Source organism: Vidua macroura, chromosome 2 (assembly GCF_024509145.1).
Source record: "Vidua macroura isolate BioBank_ID:100142 chromosome 2, ASM2450914v1, whole genome shotgun sequence".
Taxonomy (NCBI): Eukaryota; Metazoa; Chordata; class Aves; order Passeriformes; family Viduidae; genus Vidua; species Vidua macroura.
Window position 1 is genome coordinate 9,161,563 of NC_071572.1, and position 19,739 is coordinate 9,181,301.

Below are 19,739 nucleotides of genomic sequence, written 5' to 3' on the forward strand. Positions count from 1 at the left end.
TCTCTGAAAATAAAAAATGTAAAAAATTTTGGGAGTCTTATGAATGATTTCAAAAATTTTCTCCCTATTGAAAGTATCTAATGAATATTCTTTAACTGGAAAATAAAGAAGGAAAGTCTGTAAAATAGAGGGCCAGCTGATTTAAGCAATCAGCATTCTCTAATCTTTGTTCTGGGAGGGTCACTATTCTCATTAATATATATAATCTACATATGCAATATAATGATTCTATGATTATGCTGTAATAAACAACACAACAAATTAACACAATGAAATGTTGAATGAATTCAGGATTTATTTTTATTCATAATGACTATTAATAATAATTGAAGTGACTAAATATGTTTCCACACTAGTGGGGAAGTGCTAATGCAATAAAACGTAATTATTTTTAATTATCATTTTTAAAATAAAAAATCCAGAATTTTTCAGGAAATTAAAAAAAACCCCTATGCATAATGATGTGTAATGGAAGGAGCTTTGTAATAAGTCATCATTGTGATTTTTTCCAGATGGGCTTACATACACATACCTCTTGCTAATCCTACTCATGAAACTCTGGTGCTACAAATGGTTAACAGTGATCCCAGCCATTTCGCAGTTGAGACTGACCCAAAACAACCTGTAAGTAAGATTTCTGTGTTTTCACAAAAAAGATAGAAGATAGTCTTCTTTTTAAAACAAATTGAATAATGTATTGTATTGTGGGTTCAGAATATACAATCTTTTAGACATTTTAAGTACATAGTTTAGAGATTTTATAGCCTGAGGAAGAAAACAATTAAACTTGAAAAGCAACTCAAGCTGAAGTACAGATGTTTTTTTCTTTCCTGGAATGCTTTGTGGAATGGTTTTGAGCAGGACTGCAACGTAGGTTGTAAATAATTCAGGAGATATTAGAAGGAGAAGTTGTAAACAAACCAGCTGGGTAGAAGCTTCATAAGTATCTAATAATCAACAAAATAACTAGGTAAATATTTTTGTTAGTAGATAAATATTTTTGTTAGTAGATAAATGATTAATGGAAGAATACAAGAATATCTAATCTTATAAGCAACTTGCAAGTAATAATAATAATAATCAATAATAACAATAATAATAACAAAAAATATAGCTGCAAAGAAGCTTCAAGCAAATACCTAGAATCATTTTATTCTGCAAACTCACAGTTACCTTGAGACTGATTTCTCTTAATCCTCTTGTTATTATGTACTCCACTTTTTCCTCCTCCATCACAGAAGCCCTTCCATCTTGCTGCCTAACATTTATGTCCTTTCTAGGAATAACAACGGTGTAGGTTGGCTCAACTTTTGTATGTTGATTGAGATTTGCTAGAGTTTTAGATGATCAGGCTTCAGAAAAATATTTGTTATTGATCACTGTCAATTAAGTCAGTTAATAGTACAGGCCCCACAAGCAATTCTTTGAGTATTATTTAGTTAATTCTTTGAGATATGTGACCTTTTCTTGATGGGGAGATGAGAAAAGGAAGGGCAAATGCATGGAAATTCTACATCTGAATGAGTGGCACTGAGTGCCTCCATCACAGCCTCTTAGGATATGAATTCAGAACCTTTAACACAAAAAACAAAGAAAAAAAAGAAAAAAAAAAAAAGAAACTTGTGCTGGACAGAAAGGAAATGATGCCTTTTCTAGACATGAAGAAGGTAATCCAGGGAAGGCACCCAAATTGGTTGGTCCCTTCCAAAACAAACTATTCCACAACTTTATGATTCTATTCCTGCAAAATGGTTTAAGAGTCAGAGAGAGGGGAGAGGAATATTGTAATAAGATAAAGCTAAAAAGACACAAAAGGCCATATGGGGAAAATAGAGGAATGATACATAGTCATTATAGGTTCAGTTTTAAGAAACTAAACAGCTTTCAGCCTCAAATAAAGCAGTACAGCCAGACTAAATGTTCCTAAAAGGGGCTCTGATGGTAACAGCTAAAGGAGATCAAACTTATTTACTCAGCTTCCCTATATATTGCTACATAGGATTCCATTAAATTAAAAGTATAAAACATGAAGTTTTTTCTAATCTGTCCTCTCTGTCATGCACAATAACACATCTTCATACACTATGTTAAACCTTGATAAGTGCTATTACTAATTATTTAATGAATTGGTATTTGAATAGGAGTTTAGAAGCATAATGGTGCAAACTATATTAATTGTCTGGGAGTTATTATATACGTATTATGTTTGGGTCATGGCCACAGAAACGGGTTAGATTTAACTGTAGTGGCTTTTGGCTGCTGCAGATTGCATATTACCTTGTGCAGGAAATTAACAAGAAAAAAATCTCTCTGCTCTCATAATTTATAATCAGAGATTCACACATCAACAATAGCTACATTACATTGTGTCGGAAAAGACACATTCAACACTAACTGCAGTAATTTTCTCTCTTTCCTTTTTATTATAATCCTCAGTCCTGTATATCATTATGGATTGGATTCTGAACCGTTCCTTGTTAATTGCAGTAGTTCTTCCAGTTACAAGATAACTTTGGTTGCTAAATACAACTACTTAATATTTATTTCATGTAGCTGTCCCTTTTTGAACCTATTTCTTCCATTACAGATCCATCTTTGGAAAGGTTATGTGATTTCCTTCAGTTTTGGTGACAAAGTCAGGGAGTGGCATTTATATCACAGAATCACAGAATGATTGGGGTGGAGACCATCTGGTCCAACCCCTTTGGTAAAACAGGTTCACCCAGAGGAGGTTGCACAGGATCACCTCCAGGCAGGTTCTGAATATCTCCAGAGATGGAGGCTCCATAGCTTCTCTGGGCAACCTGTTCTAGTGCTCACCCTCACAGGAAAGAAGTTTTTCTACATATTGAGATGGAACTTCCTGTCACTGGGAAACACTGGAAGGAGTTTGGCATTTGCCTTTAAGATACTTGTATACATTGATGAGGTCCCCTCTCAGCTGTCTCTTCTTCAGACTGAACAGGCCCAGCTCCTGCAGTCTCTCCTCATTAGACATGCTCCAGACCCCCAATCATTTGTGGCCTCTGCTGGACCCTCTCCAGTAATTCCTTGTCTTTCTTGGACAGGGGAGCCCAGAACTGGACACAGCACTCCATGTTTTCTTGCTTCTGCTGAATATTTTGCATCCTAGGCTTAGTACCTCCACACAACACTGCATTCAGCTTCCAGAAGATTACTACTTATAAACCATGCTCCGTGTTTCACGTATTGGTTTATATTAATAAAAAAACCATTTCAAAGCCTTTGCTATGTGTGGAAGAAGTTTCCCATCTTAATCATTCAAGTTTCTGTTCTCTTTAAAGCAAATAATGCTTTCTTGTCAGCAGAAAGATTATGACTTGTGTGACCCTCAGATGAAAGGCAACAGAAAAAAGCAAACTATTAGAACAGTAGATTGAAGATGGGGTTGTCCAATGAAGATACATTATATTTGAAGGCAGTTAGTACAGACATTGATATTTCATGTAAATTTCCATTTTTTTTAACGCCATCTAAGATGTAGGACTTTTGAATGTACTGGCTTGTTGATTAGAAAATGTCTCAAATCGATTTCTTCAGTCCCAAAGTTATGTTAAATAAATCAGATTAAACAGTGGTATCAAAGAATTTTTTTTCTTCTCTTAAGATATTTGCCTAAAATTAATAACCAAAATTTTGACTAATATTTCAGAAAAAAAATCCAATATTGTTATCATACTTCCATGTGTGTGGAAGTTTGTTTGTTCCATTTCAGTTTGGAACAAAGGGCTTTACTGAAATATCACAAAGGATTATTTTCTATAGATCTGATTCAACCTCAAGTATGGACATCATTAATAACATGCTTTCCTGAGGTCCAGTTGGATTAGGTTCAAGTATTCCTGAACTTCAGGGTGTATAATAAAGTCTAAATGAAATTCAAAGGCTTTAAATCCTTCATCAGCTTCATATCAATTAGAAGCAGCTCTGTTACCCTTTGTAAAGTCATAAAAATGAGAAATACTGCATATCTTACTGGTGGCTTTGCAATTGTAGCCTAAGTCAGTTTAAATGGAATATAACATCTTGGATTTCTTTCAAAATTTTGATAAAAGTTTTCAAGGATTTTCAGTAATGGGATTTGGATTTGATTTTTTTTTTTTTTAACAAGCTACGTTTAATTTTTGTTTCCCTTCTTGTAAACCTTAAACTAACTTAATAACTTTATAAATGCTGCCAAATTATCTAAAAGCCAGAATGAAAGTGAATTTTCATAAGTTTACTGTAAAATTCCATCTTATTTTTTATTAGCATATTGGGTATTAGGAGTATCTGGGGAAAAAGTCATTGGGATGTTGAGTTTTGTGTTTCCGTCCTGACTGCAGCTTTCTTTGTCTTTAGCAGGAAAGGATTCAGGTTCAGCATTTAACAGCTGAAAATTTTCAATCATCAATAATATTTTCCCCAATTTACTACTTTTCCTCTATATAAATACATTGATGTATTTCACATATATGTGTATTATATTGACATACACATATATTTACAATGTACAAAAAAGTCTTAAAAACAGGATCATCTCCATGGCCAAAACCAAACATATTTTCACTTTAACTCTTCAGTTTGCTATTCTCCTGGCTTATAATTAGCCTAAACCTTTTCCATTAAGCCGTATTTTTTCCTGATTGGCTTTGAAACACAATTTTTATTGAGGACAAATAACTTAATAGAAAAGGGCTGGCAGAGAGGAGTGCAATCTCTGTGTGCAAGCTTTAAGAATTTTCTTAATGACCACGAGTATTGTTTTGTACAGAGTAGGGAACAAGCTTTTACATTTAATGAATATTTCCCCTCCTTTCTTCATTTTATAACAGAAATAATGTATTTGTAGTTAACTTCAGACTCAGTTTCTGTATTTGAACTGTTATATCTGAGATCTTATGAAGAGCAATGATATCAATTCCTTTTCACATGACTATTGTGGAAGGCATTTGTTTATGTAAATAAAGTGAAAGGCAGGAGATGTGTTAGCATCAGCATATTTAATTGTATAATTCTATGACCTTCTTAAAATATACTGCTTAGCATTATTTCTCAATTCTAGTTTTAGAAGCAATTTATTTTTTTGGATTTCAGTAGAAAGTAAGTAGGTTTTTTTGCCTAGCTTACTTCAAAACAAATTACTTTTTGGATTCACAGAACATCATACTGTAAAATTGAAAATGAATTTTTAAAACCAAATCCATAGTGTAAAAATTACAAATCCTTTCTGCTTTCAGAGCAGGCAGTCTGCTAGATTATCATAGCTCCATGTTGATTATTTTGATTCATTGTGGCAGTGCATTTTCTGAGTAATGATAATATGTGGAGTAATACTTATTGGAAATTGAATTCCTGCCTGTTTGCATCTCTGTGGAAGAGTTATTAATTCTGAATAATGTGGATGTTTTATACTGAAATTACTCAATATTTTAAAATCTTAGTGTTAATTTAATGATGTAGTCTTGGTCTAGGCCATTGTGTTTTACTTACTTTTTCATTTTAATAAAAAGTATTTGGGAGGGGTTGTTTTCTACTATGTTTCTTTCACCATTTTGTAGGTCTTCATTTGATAAATGAGTCTGACAAGTAGGTAGGAACTGGACTGCAAATAAAAGTATAATTAAGTGTTACAGCAGTAGTCTGATGAATTACTTTAAAACTTTCTCCCACAAAAAAAGAAAATAACATTTCAAGTTTGGTGTGTTAGTTGAGCACACCTGAGCTCTGTCCTCTCTTCTGCACAACTTGCCTCCCACTGCCATCAGTAGGAATATCTGTTCGAGGCACATGAGCACCCTTGTCCCTCGTTGAATCATCTTTACTGATGACTAAAGATTTTTAGCTTTTTATATATTTTCATATATTTGTGGCTCTGGTTGTAGCTTCTAGTACTTTTCCTACCCTTTTATCCCTACGTTTTAGAACAATAAGCTAACCTTCTAACACATTCCTGATATACTGTTTAGTCTTATTTTCAAGAAGACAACCTACAACAATGACGTTTTGTTTTCCAACCAGAATCTGAGAAGACACAAGAAATGGAGCAAAGAAGCCCCTGGACTAATTCCAGTGGGGCAGTAGCTGGGGTAAAATTACATAAGCAACTGCTCTTCTAATTGGACAATATTTGATAGCTATCCTAATCAAATAGCCTTATAAAAATTGTAGAACTACTGTATGTGCATATTGTCATATGGTGCACCCTGAAGGCCTTTCAATTAAAGATTTCCTTTTCTATGTTATCATTTGAACAGTGGTTGGAAGGATCTGTGTTTTATTCCAGGAAACTCTACCCTATAAATGCACCCAGGGGGATGACTGGCAAGACCAGGACCAGCGTGGCTCCTGCCTGAGCGCAGCTCTGGGATGGCAGGGAAAGCCATGGGGCAGTGAGGAAAAGCAGCAAAGGCTTGGATGATGGATGGGATTCATCCATCTCAACAGAGATTGGATGAGGTCAATGTCCCAAGACAATGCCAGTGTAGGGGGGCTGGGAATGAGCCAGGCCTTGCTTTGTGGGGGGACAGTGACCCCAGACCCCTCAGCCTGGCTGAGCTGTCAATCCATCAATCAATCAATCAATCAATCAATCACATTCAGGGGTGGTGCTAACCCAGCCTCTGATTGGCAGAGTTATCCATCAATCACACACTGGGCAGGGCTATTTGCACTCTGATTGGCCAACTGGCTGGAAGGCCCACCTGGGGGGCTGGGCCAAGGAAGGCCTTGGAGATTAAAAGATGGCGCACAGGGGGACAGTGCCTTCTGCTGGAGTTTCTATGGCGGTCATGCTGAACAGTAGGAGTTAGCAGTTTTATGTGTGTTTTGTCAGTCCCAGCTGTTGTAACATGTTGTTTTGACCTTCATTTATTGCAAATTATATTCATTTTATGCAACACAGGTTAACTGCTCATGATATCAATCAATTATTACCTTTTTATCTCTTCTTACAAGAGAACGTTGCTTATGCAAACGCAGTTTATACATGTATACTATTAAAATACCTGTTTTTTATTAAAGAAATAGTCCTAGCAATTGTGTATTCAGTGATTCTGGCTGATAACAGTAAATTCATTGTATTTTTAATTCTTCATAATTCAATTAATTTACTGCTTATCTGGTTCTTGAAAACAGAAATTAATCCATTGTAGTCAGCTACTTTGCTTTTGCCTATGCAATTGAGGCTCAAGTAGAATACTTGAGGTGAAGAGAAAACCTGCAAAAGTGTTATTTACAGTTTTGGTTTTGCTAAAGGTAAGCAGAAGAGAGACAAAGCACTGGTTTATTAAAACCTAGCATGTATTTCCTTTCTAAGGCAGTTTGTGTCCCTGGGGGTCACTGTGATAACCCTTCAGTGCCATCAGACACCGCAGCGCTGTTGGAATGGTGTTGGAGAGCTGCTGCCCATGTCCTTGGAGCAGTTCTAGCCCCAGCCCTGGAGCTGCTGGGCAGTGGATGTGCAGGGACTGCCTCTGGCATTGTTTGCTGCAGTAACTCGCTGCCTTCGCAGCCCGTGCTGGCTGAGGGGGAAAATACATCTGGTGGAACACATTAATCACATACACATCAGCACTGCTGGTGCAAAGCACAAAACAGAGACTCAAAAAAATGGATTTCCTCTCCCTTACCCCTCCTTTCTTTTGCTTCTTTCTTGTGTTTGTACAGCTGATGATTCCTCCTCATTCCACCACTCAGCTGCCTGTGAGATTCTGTCCCTCTGCCCTTGGAAGACGCAATCACAAGGCAACAATAACCTTCAAATGCCCAAAGGTATGATAATGTGCTTGTACCCACAACACTTGGGATTCAGATTAGATACTATTTATGATAGGCAAGGAAATAAACGATTCAGCCTGTAGGTCAAGGTGAAGTTTAGTGACTGGATGCATAATGAAGGAGCAAATGTGAAGATGTTAAAAACTTGTAATTTATTTTATCCTTAGTTTTACACAGAATTTATTCTGTGTAATTTCCAAAAAATTAAATTGTTTCATTTTTTTTATCCAATCTGAACTTTAGATCACACACTTGAAAAAGTGAATTCTTCCTTTCATTTTAGATCTGAAAATGTTTTTTATTTTGAACACCTTAGAATTGTTGACTTCTTTTTTCTCTGTGAATTTTCCTGAAGTTGAACAAGCAACAGGTAAATAAAGAGACATGAGTCATCAACATGACCTACTAACTTTTCTTAAATTACAGCTGGAATAAAAAAGAGAAACTGAGAGTACAATGTAAATGGTAATATTTCATCATGCAAGATGTGGTTAAATGAAGCCTTTGCTTTCTGTGCAATTTCCTCTCTGTATTTTTTTTTTTTTTAGTTTCAGATATCCTAAAAGACTGCTGACCTGTGAATTATTCCAGTTGAGTGCTACCAGCACCTTTCACTAGTGTTTTAAGTAATACTAAAAAAGCAAATATTCTTTTATATGAAGAAAACAAATACTGAAGGAAGTCATGTGACAATTTTTTTATCCTGAAGTATGCTGAACAGACAGGTTATTTGCAGATGGTATTGGCACAGCATTTCTTTTCAGAATCTCTCTTAAATATTTAGTAAGGATAAAAACAAGGAGACAGCAATTCTAATATGAATAGTATCCAAGGTTAGTTCAAGAGGACACAATGTCATTATCTTCTCTGAAACCTGATGGTCCACAGAAATTTTAGATCTACTATTTCCTTTCCAATATTCTTGATTTTTCTGTGTCTAAAGGTTAATGTTCATTATTATCTTTGGAGCTTGTTGTGTGATTCTACTGCTGTCCCATCAAAAAATTATTTTCTTTCTTCCTTTGTCTGCCGGAGAGAACTTCTCACTTCCTCTGCTTTCAGGTTTTAATATATGTGCTTTGAATTTTGTTTTTGCAACTACCTACATCTTTCCGTTCCCTACACTGAAAGCTCTGAGTAGCTGAATGGAAGTTAAATACTGTGTGCTTGAAATAGGACAGAAATTAAACACAAAAAGGAGATGTGAACAGCTTCCAGAATGAAGCTGTTGATTTTCAGATTGCAATACTTAGAGTAACAGCAGCTTGAAGAAGGAAAAAAGAAAGCAAAAATTAAAGTTCACTGTAGCAGAGACACAGAACAGCAGAAGAAAGAAGTAGGCAAATTACTTTAAAATCTACAGCTCTGACTCATCAAATAATAAATAATGGCATGTTCCATTCACAGTTTGGAGAGCGGATATTCCACCTGACGGGGTCTGGGGTTCCTCCTGAGCACATGGAAACCACCACCATAAGTGCCTGCATTGGAAAGTACTCTTCTGCCATCATATCCTTCAAAAATCCAACTGCTGAGAATGTGGTAGTAGATATCGTGCTGGCAGGTACAGGGATTTGGAAGTTTTTGGTTTTGTTTTTTTTTTTTTTGGAGTGGGGGAAGGAATTTAAGCTCCTTGGGTTTCATTAGAAGTGTGAAAGGGATGTGATTAAATTTTCCTTGTTCCATTTTTTGGCAATAGAGTTCTTGTGTATTGTCCACATCCACCCTGAAAACTCTGTAAGGTGTGCTGTGAGAGATAGGAAAGAACACAAACCTGTAACAACTTTTCACAGACTTCTCAAGTCATGCAGCCTCATGTGGACGTGCAGCTGCTGGCTGGCTGTGTACTGCACTGCAGCACTTTGGCAACAGGAGACTCCTGGGATGTGTTTTGGTAGCTGTGCCTAAGCCACATAGCTAATGCTTTGATTTGCTTTTGTTCCTCAATTACCTTCAAATATTTTATATTATTTGGTCAGATTCTGTATAACTAAAGGAGTTAGTAAGAGAGCAAGGGCAAAACATTTTTAAGGTTTTCTTTGGGATTTTTTGTTTTTTTTTTTCTGATGACCTTCCAAGCAAGTATGTTTCATCAATATTTTCAAACATGCTTTAAAGGATAATATGAGATCCAGAATTATCAGAGATCAACAACTAACTGTCCCTACTGGGATTTCATAAATGCTGTAAAAACTCAGGTTCTCAATCTCATTAATGACTAAAATTTACTCAGTCAAAAAGGAAATTTCACTTCAAGTACATCAGAAGGCTTTAAAAGATTCTCTGAATCTCTGCCTACTTGAACATAACATGTAGGTAGCATAAGAAAACAGGTGCCAAAGCATGTCTTGGCATCTGCAAATAACAAAAATTGAAGATAAACCTTCCAGTTCTATCTTCATAAATAAATAAATAAAAGAGAAATAGCAACCAAACCATAAGAGAAAAGTAAAATCAAGTCTGTTCAAAGGTAAGTTTTAAGCCATGTTTGCTTAAATATGCCTCAAACATACTTGTGCTGTGATTCAGGGTTTGAGGCATATAGAGTAAGTAAAGAAATACGCTTTTTAAAATCTGTAGATTCATGTATGTTTGTTGTATTAAACTCATGCCATATCCTACTTTCTGGATATGCATTAGAAATAAACAAATTCAGCTTTGTCCATGCCCACCGTTCATATATGGGGAATCTGGGAAGTATGTTTACCTAAAAGGTCAGGAGTATCTTGTTCTTGTGACTAAACACTTTACTTTTGCTGACCAGGATTTTTTGTCAGACTTCAATGCAGTTTCCCCTGTTTAACTGCTGAAATATTTTCATTTATGACTGTCACAAAAGAGAGTTCCATTTGTAAGTGAGCAGATCTCTTGTGAATTTCAGTTGATGTTCTCTTCTGGAAAACATTGAAAGAAGCAACAGCATGCAAAATATTCAGTGCTTACAGGCCAAGTGAATAATGGCCAGGATCTTGGGGACTTCACCACACCTCAGGTGCTGAGCAGGACAGCTGGCAGAGAGGGAGGGATCCTGGAATCAAAAGAAACAGAATCTTGTCCAGCTTCCTACTTATCTGGCATCTAGGTGTCCTTAAGTGACAAGGGGCACTGCACACTGGCTCTGCACACAGAGACAGGGCAGTTGCTGCAGCAGGTGGCTTTCAGGGCACGTACACAAGGCTCCAAAGTGCTTCTCACAGTTAGAAAAGGAAGGTAAATGTTGACTGCACACCACAGGAGCTGCTCTTGGGCAGTCATTCTGATTGTGCAGCCATTGCTTCCGTAATCCAAATGGAAGGTGGGAGGGTGGAAGCTGCAACTCTGGTCTGAGGCAGTCAGGAGCTGTAAAAGTTTCTCCCTTGTGATAGATGAGTAATGATTGACTCTCACAATTATCATGTATATAGGTTAAGAAAAGTTTTACAGATTTATAATTATGTTTCACCCTCTCGCGTTGCTATCAAGAGACAGCCAGGGTTGGGACATCTGGGAGGGCCAGCTTGTCACTGTGGTGACATCTGACCTCCAGTCAGAATTTGAGGAAGTGATCTCCACTGGACAGCGGAGAAGGGGTCAATGGACAGAACCTTGGGAGGGGTTAAAGGGTTAAAAGGCGAAACTTCCATTGTGTGGGTGAGCACATGGTGGGGAAAATCCTTTGCTCCCGGCGCCGTTAACATTTTCTCTGTTCAGTCTTCTGTGGTACTTTTGGTATGGTTTGATAAACCTTTGTAAAATTATGAAAAGTGAGTAGCCATTTCTCACACCCTGGCCTTGCAGTGTGAATGGCAGGAGCTCACCAGTTGGATGAATGCTGTGGTAGGTGACCTTCCTGTTTGGAGAGGGAAATGAGCAGCCTGTAGGGGAGCGACAGGCTGTGGACTTAGAGCAGCTGGAGGTTTTCATATCCACAAATCCAGGTGAAATTCACAACATAATAAAACAGTTGGCCAATATGATTGTGAGACTGTTGTTTTCTATGAAGGTTCACGTTGATCAGATTTTTCTGTTGACTGGGAAAAGGCTTGTTTCTTCCTTTGAAAAGTGATAGAAGGAAGACTGGAGGAGCAGTAGGATGATCAGCCTCACCTGAACTCCTGGTGGGAGTTGGACACTTCCTTTTGCAGTGTGGGTAGCCCATGATTTGCACGTTATCTTACAGTCCATGTCCAAGCCCATGAAGGTCAAGAAGGTAATCAGGAGTAGTCAAATGGATTTCTTAAGTGCAAATCATGATTGACAAATGTGATTGCCTTCTGTATGGAAATGAGTGATTATGCAAATAAAGGAGGAGCAGTGAATGTAATATACTATGATTTAGTAAGACTTTGTCATTGAATCCTGTAACATTCTTGTTTGGAAGCTAAGGAAGTCTAGGCCTGATAAACAGACTGCTGAGTGAATTGGAAACTTGGCTGAACTGTTGGTCTCAAATGATAGTGATCAGCATCTTGGCATTCAGCTGCTGGCTGGTAATGAGTGTTGCACCCCAGGGGTCAGCCTTGGGGCCCGTATTATTCAAGACCTTTATTAACGACATGGATGATGATAGAGATTGCAATGCAAATTAGGGAGAGGAACTGACATGATGGATAGTAGAGCTTCAGTTCAGAGGTACCTTGATAAATTGTTGGTGTACCTCAGTTTTGAATTGCTTTGTTCATCAACACATCATTCCTGGAACAGCTGAAGACAAAGTGAGCTTTTGCATTATTAGTAATGCAATTTTCTTGCTAAAATGTTAACCCTTTGTATTTTTCCCTCACTCCATCTACCCTGTGTGCTTATCTTAGCCCAGCCTGTGTGAATTAGATGTGTTGTGAATTATTAGCTGTGCAATCCACCCTATTTGACTAGGAAATAACTAGTTATGTAAACTTTTGAAGTGTAGGAGAGTATTACATCTGTGGTATAAAGATTCCTGTTGCATATCATAAATGCAGAAAGCTTTATTCTAGCGGAAATTGCAGTCTGGGATTCTGATTTGTACAAAAGAGCAATTCAGAGATTTGCAGAGATTTTCAATTCAGAGATAAGCAAACTGCTTATCTTATTGAGAATAAATCTAGTGCCAGACAGCTCAGATAGTATTCCATTACTATGAGGTGTAATTTGTAAGAATGCTAATCCAGAGTGCTGTTCACAAAATAATGGAGAAGAATAATCAAATTTATCTGTGATGCAACTTAATAAAAAAAATTATTTATAGAGCTTAAATATTGCAACTAAAGCCTAGTATATTGTGATATTCTGAGAAACAAGAGAAACTGCATTTTTAATTGTTCTAGTGAAAAGTCATCTTTCTATTGAGCGTGAACTTGTCCCAGGAAATTGTTCAGAAATAGTGACAGAGACAGAAGTATCTGCTTTGACAATGAAGGATTAATATTTGTTTTTATGCATCAGAAATTTTCAGTCTTCATTTTTCATTACCCATCAGTAGACCTGGCATCACGATCGTCTAATGTTTCTGTGATCCGTAGAATTACAAAAGGTCATCTTTGAAAAAATAAATTCTATACTGCAAACTTTATGAAAGGGTAATAATACCTGTCCTTTAAAATCTATCTTGATTTTTTTTAAATCAGATTAATTGTAATGTTAATTTTCTAATTCAGTTGCTCTTGGTGACCTGTACATAAAGCTTGCTTTGTTTTAATTACAACAAGATAGTTGATTCAAGCTGTATTTAGATATTGTTAATTCTATTATTTGCTTTGTATAAGAATATTTAATTCTTATTTCCTTCTTTCCAGAGGAAGAGAAATCTAGTCTTATAAGCAAAATTTTGTATACACAAGTTCAGTTTAGCGTTCCTGACCCTTACATATCTTGAGAAGTATGTCAGGCTTATTGCTGGTGTTACTGGAGGCCAGAAAGAGGGTGGAATGGGGAAGTCAACAGAAGGCAGCAACTCAGAAATCAGAGTGACATGCCTGACTGATCTTGATCTTTAGAAATTGTATTTCAGACCTTGGGCCCCTTATGAGAATTCAGCTTGTCAACATTGAACATAGGCCATCTTGATTAAGGTGTAACAGCAATAGGCATCGACATTTATAGATTTACTTCATGCTTTAGAGAAAATTACACAAGTTATCTCTCTTATTTTCAAGTAACATTCCACAGGCAATTTTAGCCCTATATAGATGTGAAATTATGTTTAGAATGGCAGAGTTCAGGAATTAAAATAGACATTAATTGGGAATTGTCCTATCTGGACCATTTCTGAAGCTCCCATTTGCATTTCTGAGGCTTTGTCAGACCTAAGAGCATTATTCCTCAGAAATGTTTCTTTCTGTGAATTTTGACTGCTGTTATAGTATAAACAGTTCTGTATTTGGGAAAATTACAGAGAAAGTAAAACTACTACTACTACCACCCTGGACCTCTTTAAACTAAGTATTTTCTTACTGAATTTAATACCAATAAGTTTTCTTCCCAGGATTTAGACACATGGATGCTTAAATGTGCAACACTAATTCACATTGGCATTCACAGCTACATTAAGAATAGTCATGTGAGTAATGTTTATTTAACAGCAGGTGATTTTCCCCAAAATGAGCCAGTGACCAGAACTGCAGAGTATGCAGACTCTTGTCACAGATGGTTTAGCAACCTGCACTACTTCAGCTCTTTCAGATTGAATGATACTGCTTTTCTGTAAATACCACTGTATGGTATTTCTACTAAGAGTTTTTTTTGGAAGCAACAGAAATGATATAAGTAATTGAAACTACTGAAATCTCCAGTGTAAACCAGAGTCCACAGAGTTAACCTGTGGGATCTATTATCCCTATTATCTAGGGATAATAAGAATTATCCCTAAGTATTAATGGTTTGTTAATACTGTAATTGTTGCTATTGGACACGAAATGAGTGCACAGAAGCTAGGTAAGTTCAAAGGAGAAAAAGAGGAAGTTTTATTCGAACATCTTGTATTTATAGAATTCCAAAGGTGACCGTGGATTGGAGGATGGAATTACCACCTCTCTAACCGCACTGGTCTAAAGATCAATCAATCATTTCTCTCTACCCACAGAGAAATATGTAAACTATTCTATTTAGACATGAAATTGTGTGGGAACTCTGACTCTCAAATATGTAAACATCAGAAGGCTAAAGAAGTTTTATGAGAACTTTAACACTTTCAAAAGAACTATAAAAGAAAACACTTTTAAAAATCAGGGCAACACCATAATGCTTTATTTCAGTCAGTGTGGACAATTTATTTCATATTTTCACTGGTTGAAATACATCGCTCAAGAAAAAAAAATTCAACAGCTTTTGTAGAGGGTATTAATTTCAGAGTTTGAAGGGCTGTGCTCAAAGAAAAGATTAAAGCTACAGCTGTAATTAGGAATTGGATAAGGGAGGTGAATTGGTTCCTCTGGAATCCAGTGTTACCTGCAGCAGTAAAACTGATATCTGTGGCAGTGTATAAGATTGCTTATTAAAACTTACCCTATGTCCAAGATAAGGCTGAATTCACAGTAGGTTGGCTGTGTCTTTTCCCATTCAAAGATTTCCAAACTGGAATTGCAACCTTTTAAATGTACTTTGCAAAATATTTTCAAACTGCTTTCTGGGACTTTATGCAATTCAACTAAGTACTCAAAGACAAGTCTGCTATTTGGTCATTTTTTGTTCAGACAAAATATACTGGACTAAGTATTCTTGCATATATATATGTATATATATATGTCAGTGTTAGAGTGAAATAGTAAAGATGTGAAGAAATACTATTTTTAGTCATCTAGTCAATTTAGAATACAAGTGCTAGCATCACTTTGTGCTCATTCTGACATAATTCAAATCATTATTTTAGCTACTGATTAAAAGGATAACATGCAATGTATAAATGCAGCTCTGAACTGATAAATGCAATTTTGAAGCATCATGAAGAATAACCTAGTGCCTTTAATTTCATACAGTGAAACGATATATTTCAGATAAAAAAAGATCTTGAGATTAGTTAGCTAGTTGTGTGAAAATTACTTTTTAGCTGAATGTGTAGAAGGATATAAACTAAAAATAAATACCATATATTTTAAGGTTTGAAAAAATCTTCTAGTAGGGGAAATTTAAAGTATTCAGCTTATTAGCATCCTGAAAAATAAGATAGAAAATAATTCTTACAGAATAATTAGCATTATAGAGGAAGATTTCACTATAGCCATGTTTTTGCCACTGCAGTTTCTCAGGTCAGGAAAGATGATACAGTTGTTTTATTGACATATTGAAATGAGTGTGTTAGCTTTTCTTATGCACCTATCATTTAATATTTGGCAAGGGCCCTTCAATTCTTTTTTTATTTCCTCACAGTTTGCAAATCTTTGAACCTCCAGCTGGTTTCTGAAACCTGAAACCTTGCTCTTGAGATGAAATAATTTTGGGATTGTTTCTCTTCTTCTAAGAACCAAGAATAAGAGTGCCAAGAGAGCTGTTCTCTACCTTCCTTAATGCCTTTGATCATTATTCTTTTTCTTAAAGCTATCTTTACTTTGTTCCATAACCCCAAATGACAGTCTTCCCTGGCTGTTGGATGAGTCCTGTGTATCCCATCTTCCTGTCAGCACTTCATCATGTAGTGTTACCACACTTTGATATGACAAATATGGGCTATCTATTGGTCTCACGTTCTTTGAGTTAGCTGCTAGACATATTTCCTGCACGGAATTTCCTTTGGTTGCAAAACTGGTTTATAAAATTGGACTTCATACCAGTTTTTTTAATCTCATTTTTCATTTATCCACAGTATTGACAATGATCATTGAAACAATCTAAATAATGTCTAAATCCTCTGTCTTTATGAAGTGATCTGTTGGTTGATCCAGTAACTTGCTGACATGAAAGCAGCTCTTGTCTGCAGCTGTATCTGTACTGCTGGTCCTGAACCTGTGTCTTTTACATTTCATGTCACCATTGGCTCTCATTGCTACTTGATTTTTTCATTTAGAAAACAGTTTATTTTGTAATCTCCAATTGTTATTTAATTGAAAAAGTTTTAAACTTTGTGTTTTCTTGATGCTGTGTTATTTCCTTTTCATTCTATTTAAAAAGATATCCATATTGATATTGTATCTATACTTCACAATGAGGAAAATACTGAGAGAACCTGTAAGCAGAGCATGGAAAAAAGGGGCCATGTGCTCTCATTCAAGGATGTATTTTATAAAACCTGTCTGTGAAGCTGTTTTCTTGGGGAAATTGTTCCATCAGTTTTGAATTCTAAATGGGTTTCCAAAAATATTTTTTTTTTTTTTTTTTTAGATCAGGGGCTGTTGAATCAGCATCTGAGTGCATCTGTCCTGTCCCAGGCCACGTATGAGGAATCTGTTTTTCAACTTCTGGTTAAACAGCCACAAGGTGTGTAGCTTCTTAACCCTTAATATATATTTAAACTATTATTGTTACTTATTTTATTGACTTAACCTGCAACAAGTCACAGTTTCCTAAAACATGAAGTAGCAGAGTGGAAAAAATATGCAATTTTAAATAAAATTGTTTTAAAATGAAATTTCTGTAGTTGGAAGGATCAGTTAAGAAGAAAAAGAGGAGGAAAGAAATTCCAAAATGAAAGAGTTGGACAATTGTAACTACTTTTAATTTTTTACCAAATTAACAGAAAACAAAAAAGAAAACTATTTAATTCTAAATACATGTATGTTTCTCTTCAGCCTTTTCAGTCACTTTAACTCATTTTTGTTTTATTCGGGGAGATTGTGAATTGTTTTTTGGTTCTGTTTATTTGTTGTTTGTCTGGGGTTTTTTAAGATAATTCTGGTCTATATTTTTTGGGAAAATTTTCATAGGAAAATACAGAAAACAGTACTTTTCAATTAAAAAGCTATCTGAAAACAATTAAACTATTTGGCTTATTATCCTGAATCAAATTTTAGATGTCATTGCTGGTCATATCTGATCTGAGATGGAATATGAAAGGAATTAATTGCCTTTAGTGCTTTAATTTTAGCAAAATTTATTTTTGACTTGTATGTGGGAATAATTGATTTATTTGATTTATCTAATGTTATTATAAGGCTTGGATTATCACAGAAATTGGATATTTCAATGACTTAAAATGATTCATTGATGAAGTATAGAAGATAAGTAGATTTCTGTACCTATTTTAAATATTTTTCCTACTAATTATTTCTATTGATTACTTCTCAGATATGCTTTCTAATTTCAGAACACACGGTTAAATTATTTATATCTTCAATTATTTATGAAATAAATTAATTTTCTTTGCTCATATCCCCCAGAAATATGTGTGAGAATCTGTTTCATGTTAATATAGATATCAGAATAAGCCATACCATTTTCCTTGAAGAATACTGTCTATCTCACATTAAAGACCTTGTTTAGAAATAGGAAATGAGGATCACTTATTTACAATTTTGTTCAAAAAACAATTGCCATATGCTATGATTTTCCTGTAGATGTACTTGACTTGTACTTTTATTTTGTAAAGGATATTGCAGACCTTACTGTTCCCAGCAAGGAACTATTTTTGATTTTCCTTCTGGAAGCTTACTATGCCTCAAAACATTTCTAGAGGTTATAGAAAGAAGGATTTGGAAGAAAAAGAGTTGTAAGAATTGATCTGCATGTCATGTCATTTTTATATATATACATTTTTCGTGGTTTCATCCCAGCCAGCAGCCAAGCCCCAGGCAGCCACTCACTCACTCCCCCAGGAGCAGGGTCAGGGAGAGAATTGGAAGGGTAAAAGGTGGAAAACTCGTGGGCTGAGATAAAGACAGTTTGATATGGGAAGTAAAAGCCACATAAGCAAAGCAAAGGAAAACAAGGAATTCATTCACTGCTTCCCAAGGTGCCACGTCTCGTTCACACCAAGGGCAGGCAGGTGTTCAACCATCTCCAGGACCCCATCACATCTAACAGTGACTTGGGCAAACAAACCCCATCATGCCAAACATCCCCCCTTGCTCCTTCTTTCTGCCACTTCACACTCTGATCCATGATGTCACACATCTGGAATATCCCTTTGGTCAGTTTGGGTCACCTGTCCTGGCTGTGTCTCCTCCCAGCCTCCCATGCACACCAGTCTCCTCATCAGCATGGCAGCAGGAAAAGCAGAAAAGGCCTTGGCTCTGTGTAAACCCTGCTCAGCAGTAACAAAAACATCCCTATATTATCATCACTGTGTTCAGCAGAAATCCAAAGCACTGCCCCATACCAGCCACTGAGAAGAAAGTTAATTCTATGCCAGCTGAAACCAGCACATTTTATACAGACAAATACAAAAGCTGTAACATTTGCCATTACGTTAAATATATATTTTTTTCCACAGAAGCAGTGAAGAACTGTGCAAAACAATCTAGTTCATGTACACAGTAAAACTGAAAGTGCAATCCCTTCACAAATATAAGAAATATAAAGCAGTGAATCTTTAAAAGTTGTACTTTTCCTCATCTTTTATGTCTGAAATATCTTAATGATGTGATCAGTAGATGAAGATCAGATTAGATGCAGGTGTTACTGCTTACCATTATTCTCTATAAAAAAAGAAACAATACTTTGAAAATGTGTTCGAACTAAATATTCTTGATAGACTCACTGGAATATGATTGCTACATCATTTTATGAGCAAAATTCACTCATGGAAAACCTGTGCTTGTTGCTAATTAATTGCTTGTTTTTTCCTCACTCACTCTAAAAGCTGGGGCTAGAAATTCAGAGATACTGAGATAGTCTGAGAACCTAGGAGACATTTTTTCATCATCCTTTCACAAGAAATCCAAAATACTAGCCCTGCTGTGGAATTGGTACTCAGAGCAGAGTATCCTTTTTCCTGCCCTGGCTTCCCAGTAACACAAACTCTGTTACTTCACCCAGTCCTCAGAGTGAAGGTTTGATCTCATTTTGCATTCAACCTCCAGTCATCACATTTTATGGCTTAGCTGCTGTTCTGGGTGATCAATAAGCCTCTCTGT

At 36.0% G+C, this 19,739-nt stretch overlaps 1 protein-coding gene across 9 annotated transcripts in view; it reads left to right on the plus strand.

Moving 5' to 3' along the window:
- Positions 1–19,739, plus strand: part of CFAP47 (cilia and flagella associated protein 47) — a 348,805-nt gene that overhangs the window by 185,609 nt on the left and 143,457 nt on the right. For 7 of the 9 annotated variants that reach the window (XM_053971830.1, XM_053971829.1, XM_053971831.1 and 4 more), the window contains 4 exons: positions 513–624; positions 7,669–7,773; positions 9,187–9,343; positions 17,050–17,145. In XM_053971830.1, the coding sequence (XP_053827805.1) occupies positions 513–624; positions 7,669–7,773; positions 9,187–9,343; positions 17,050–17,145 (470 nt within the window). Of the gene's footprint in view, positions 1–512; positions 625–7,668; positions 7,784–9,186; positions 9,344–17,049; positions 17,146–19,739 lie in introns of those variants that run through there. The other 2 variants (XM_053971837.1, XM_053971838.1) reach the window with 2 other exon arrangements.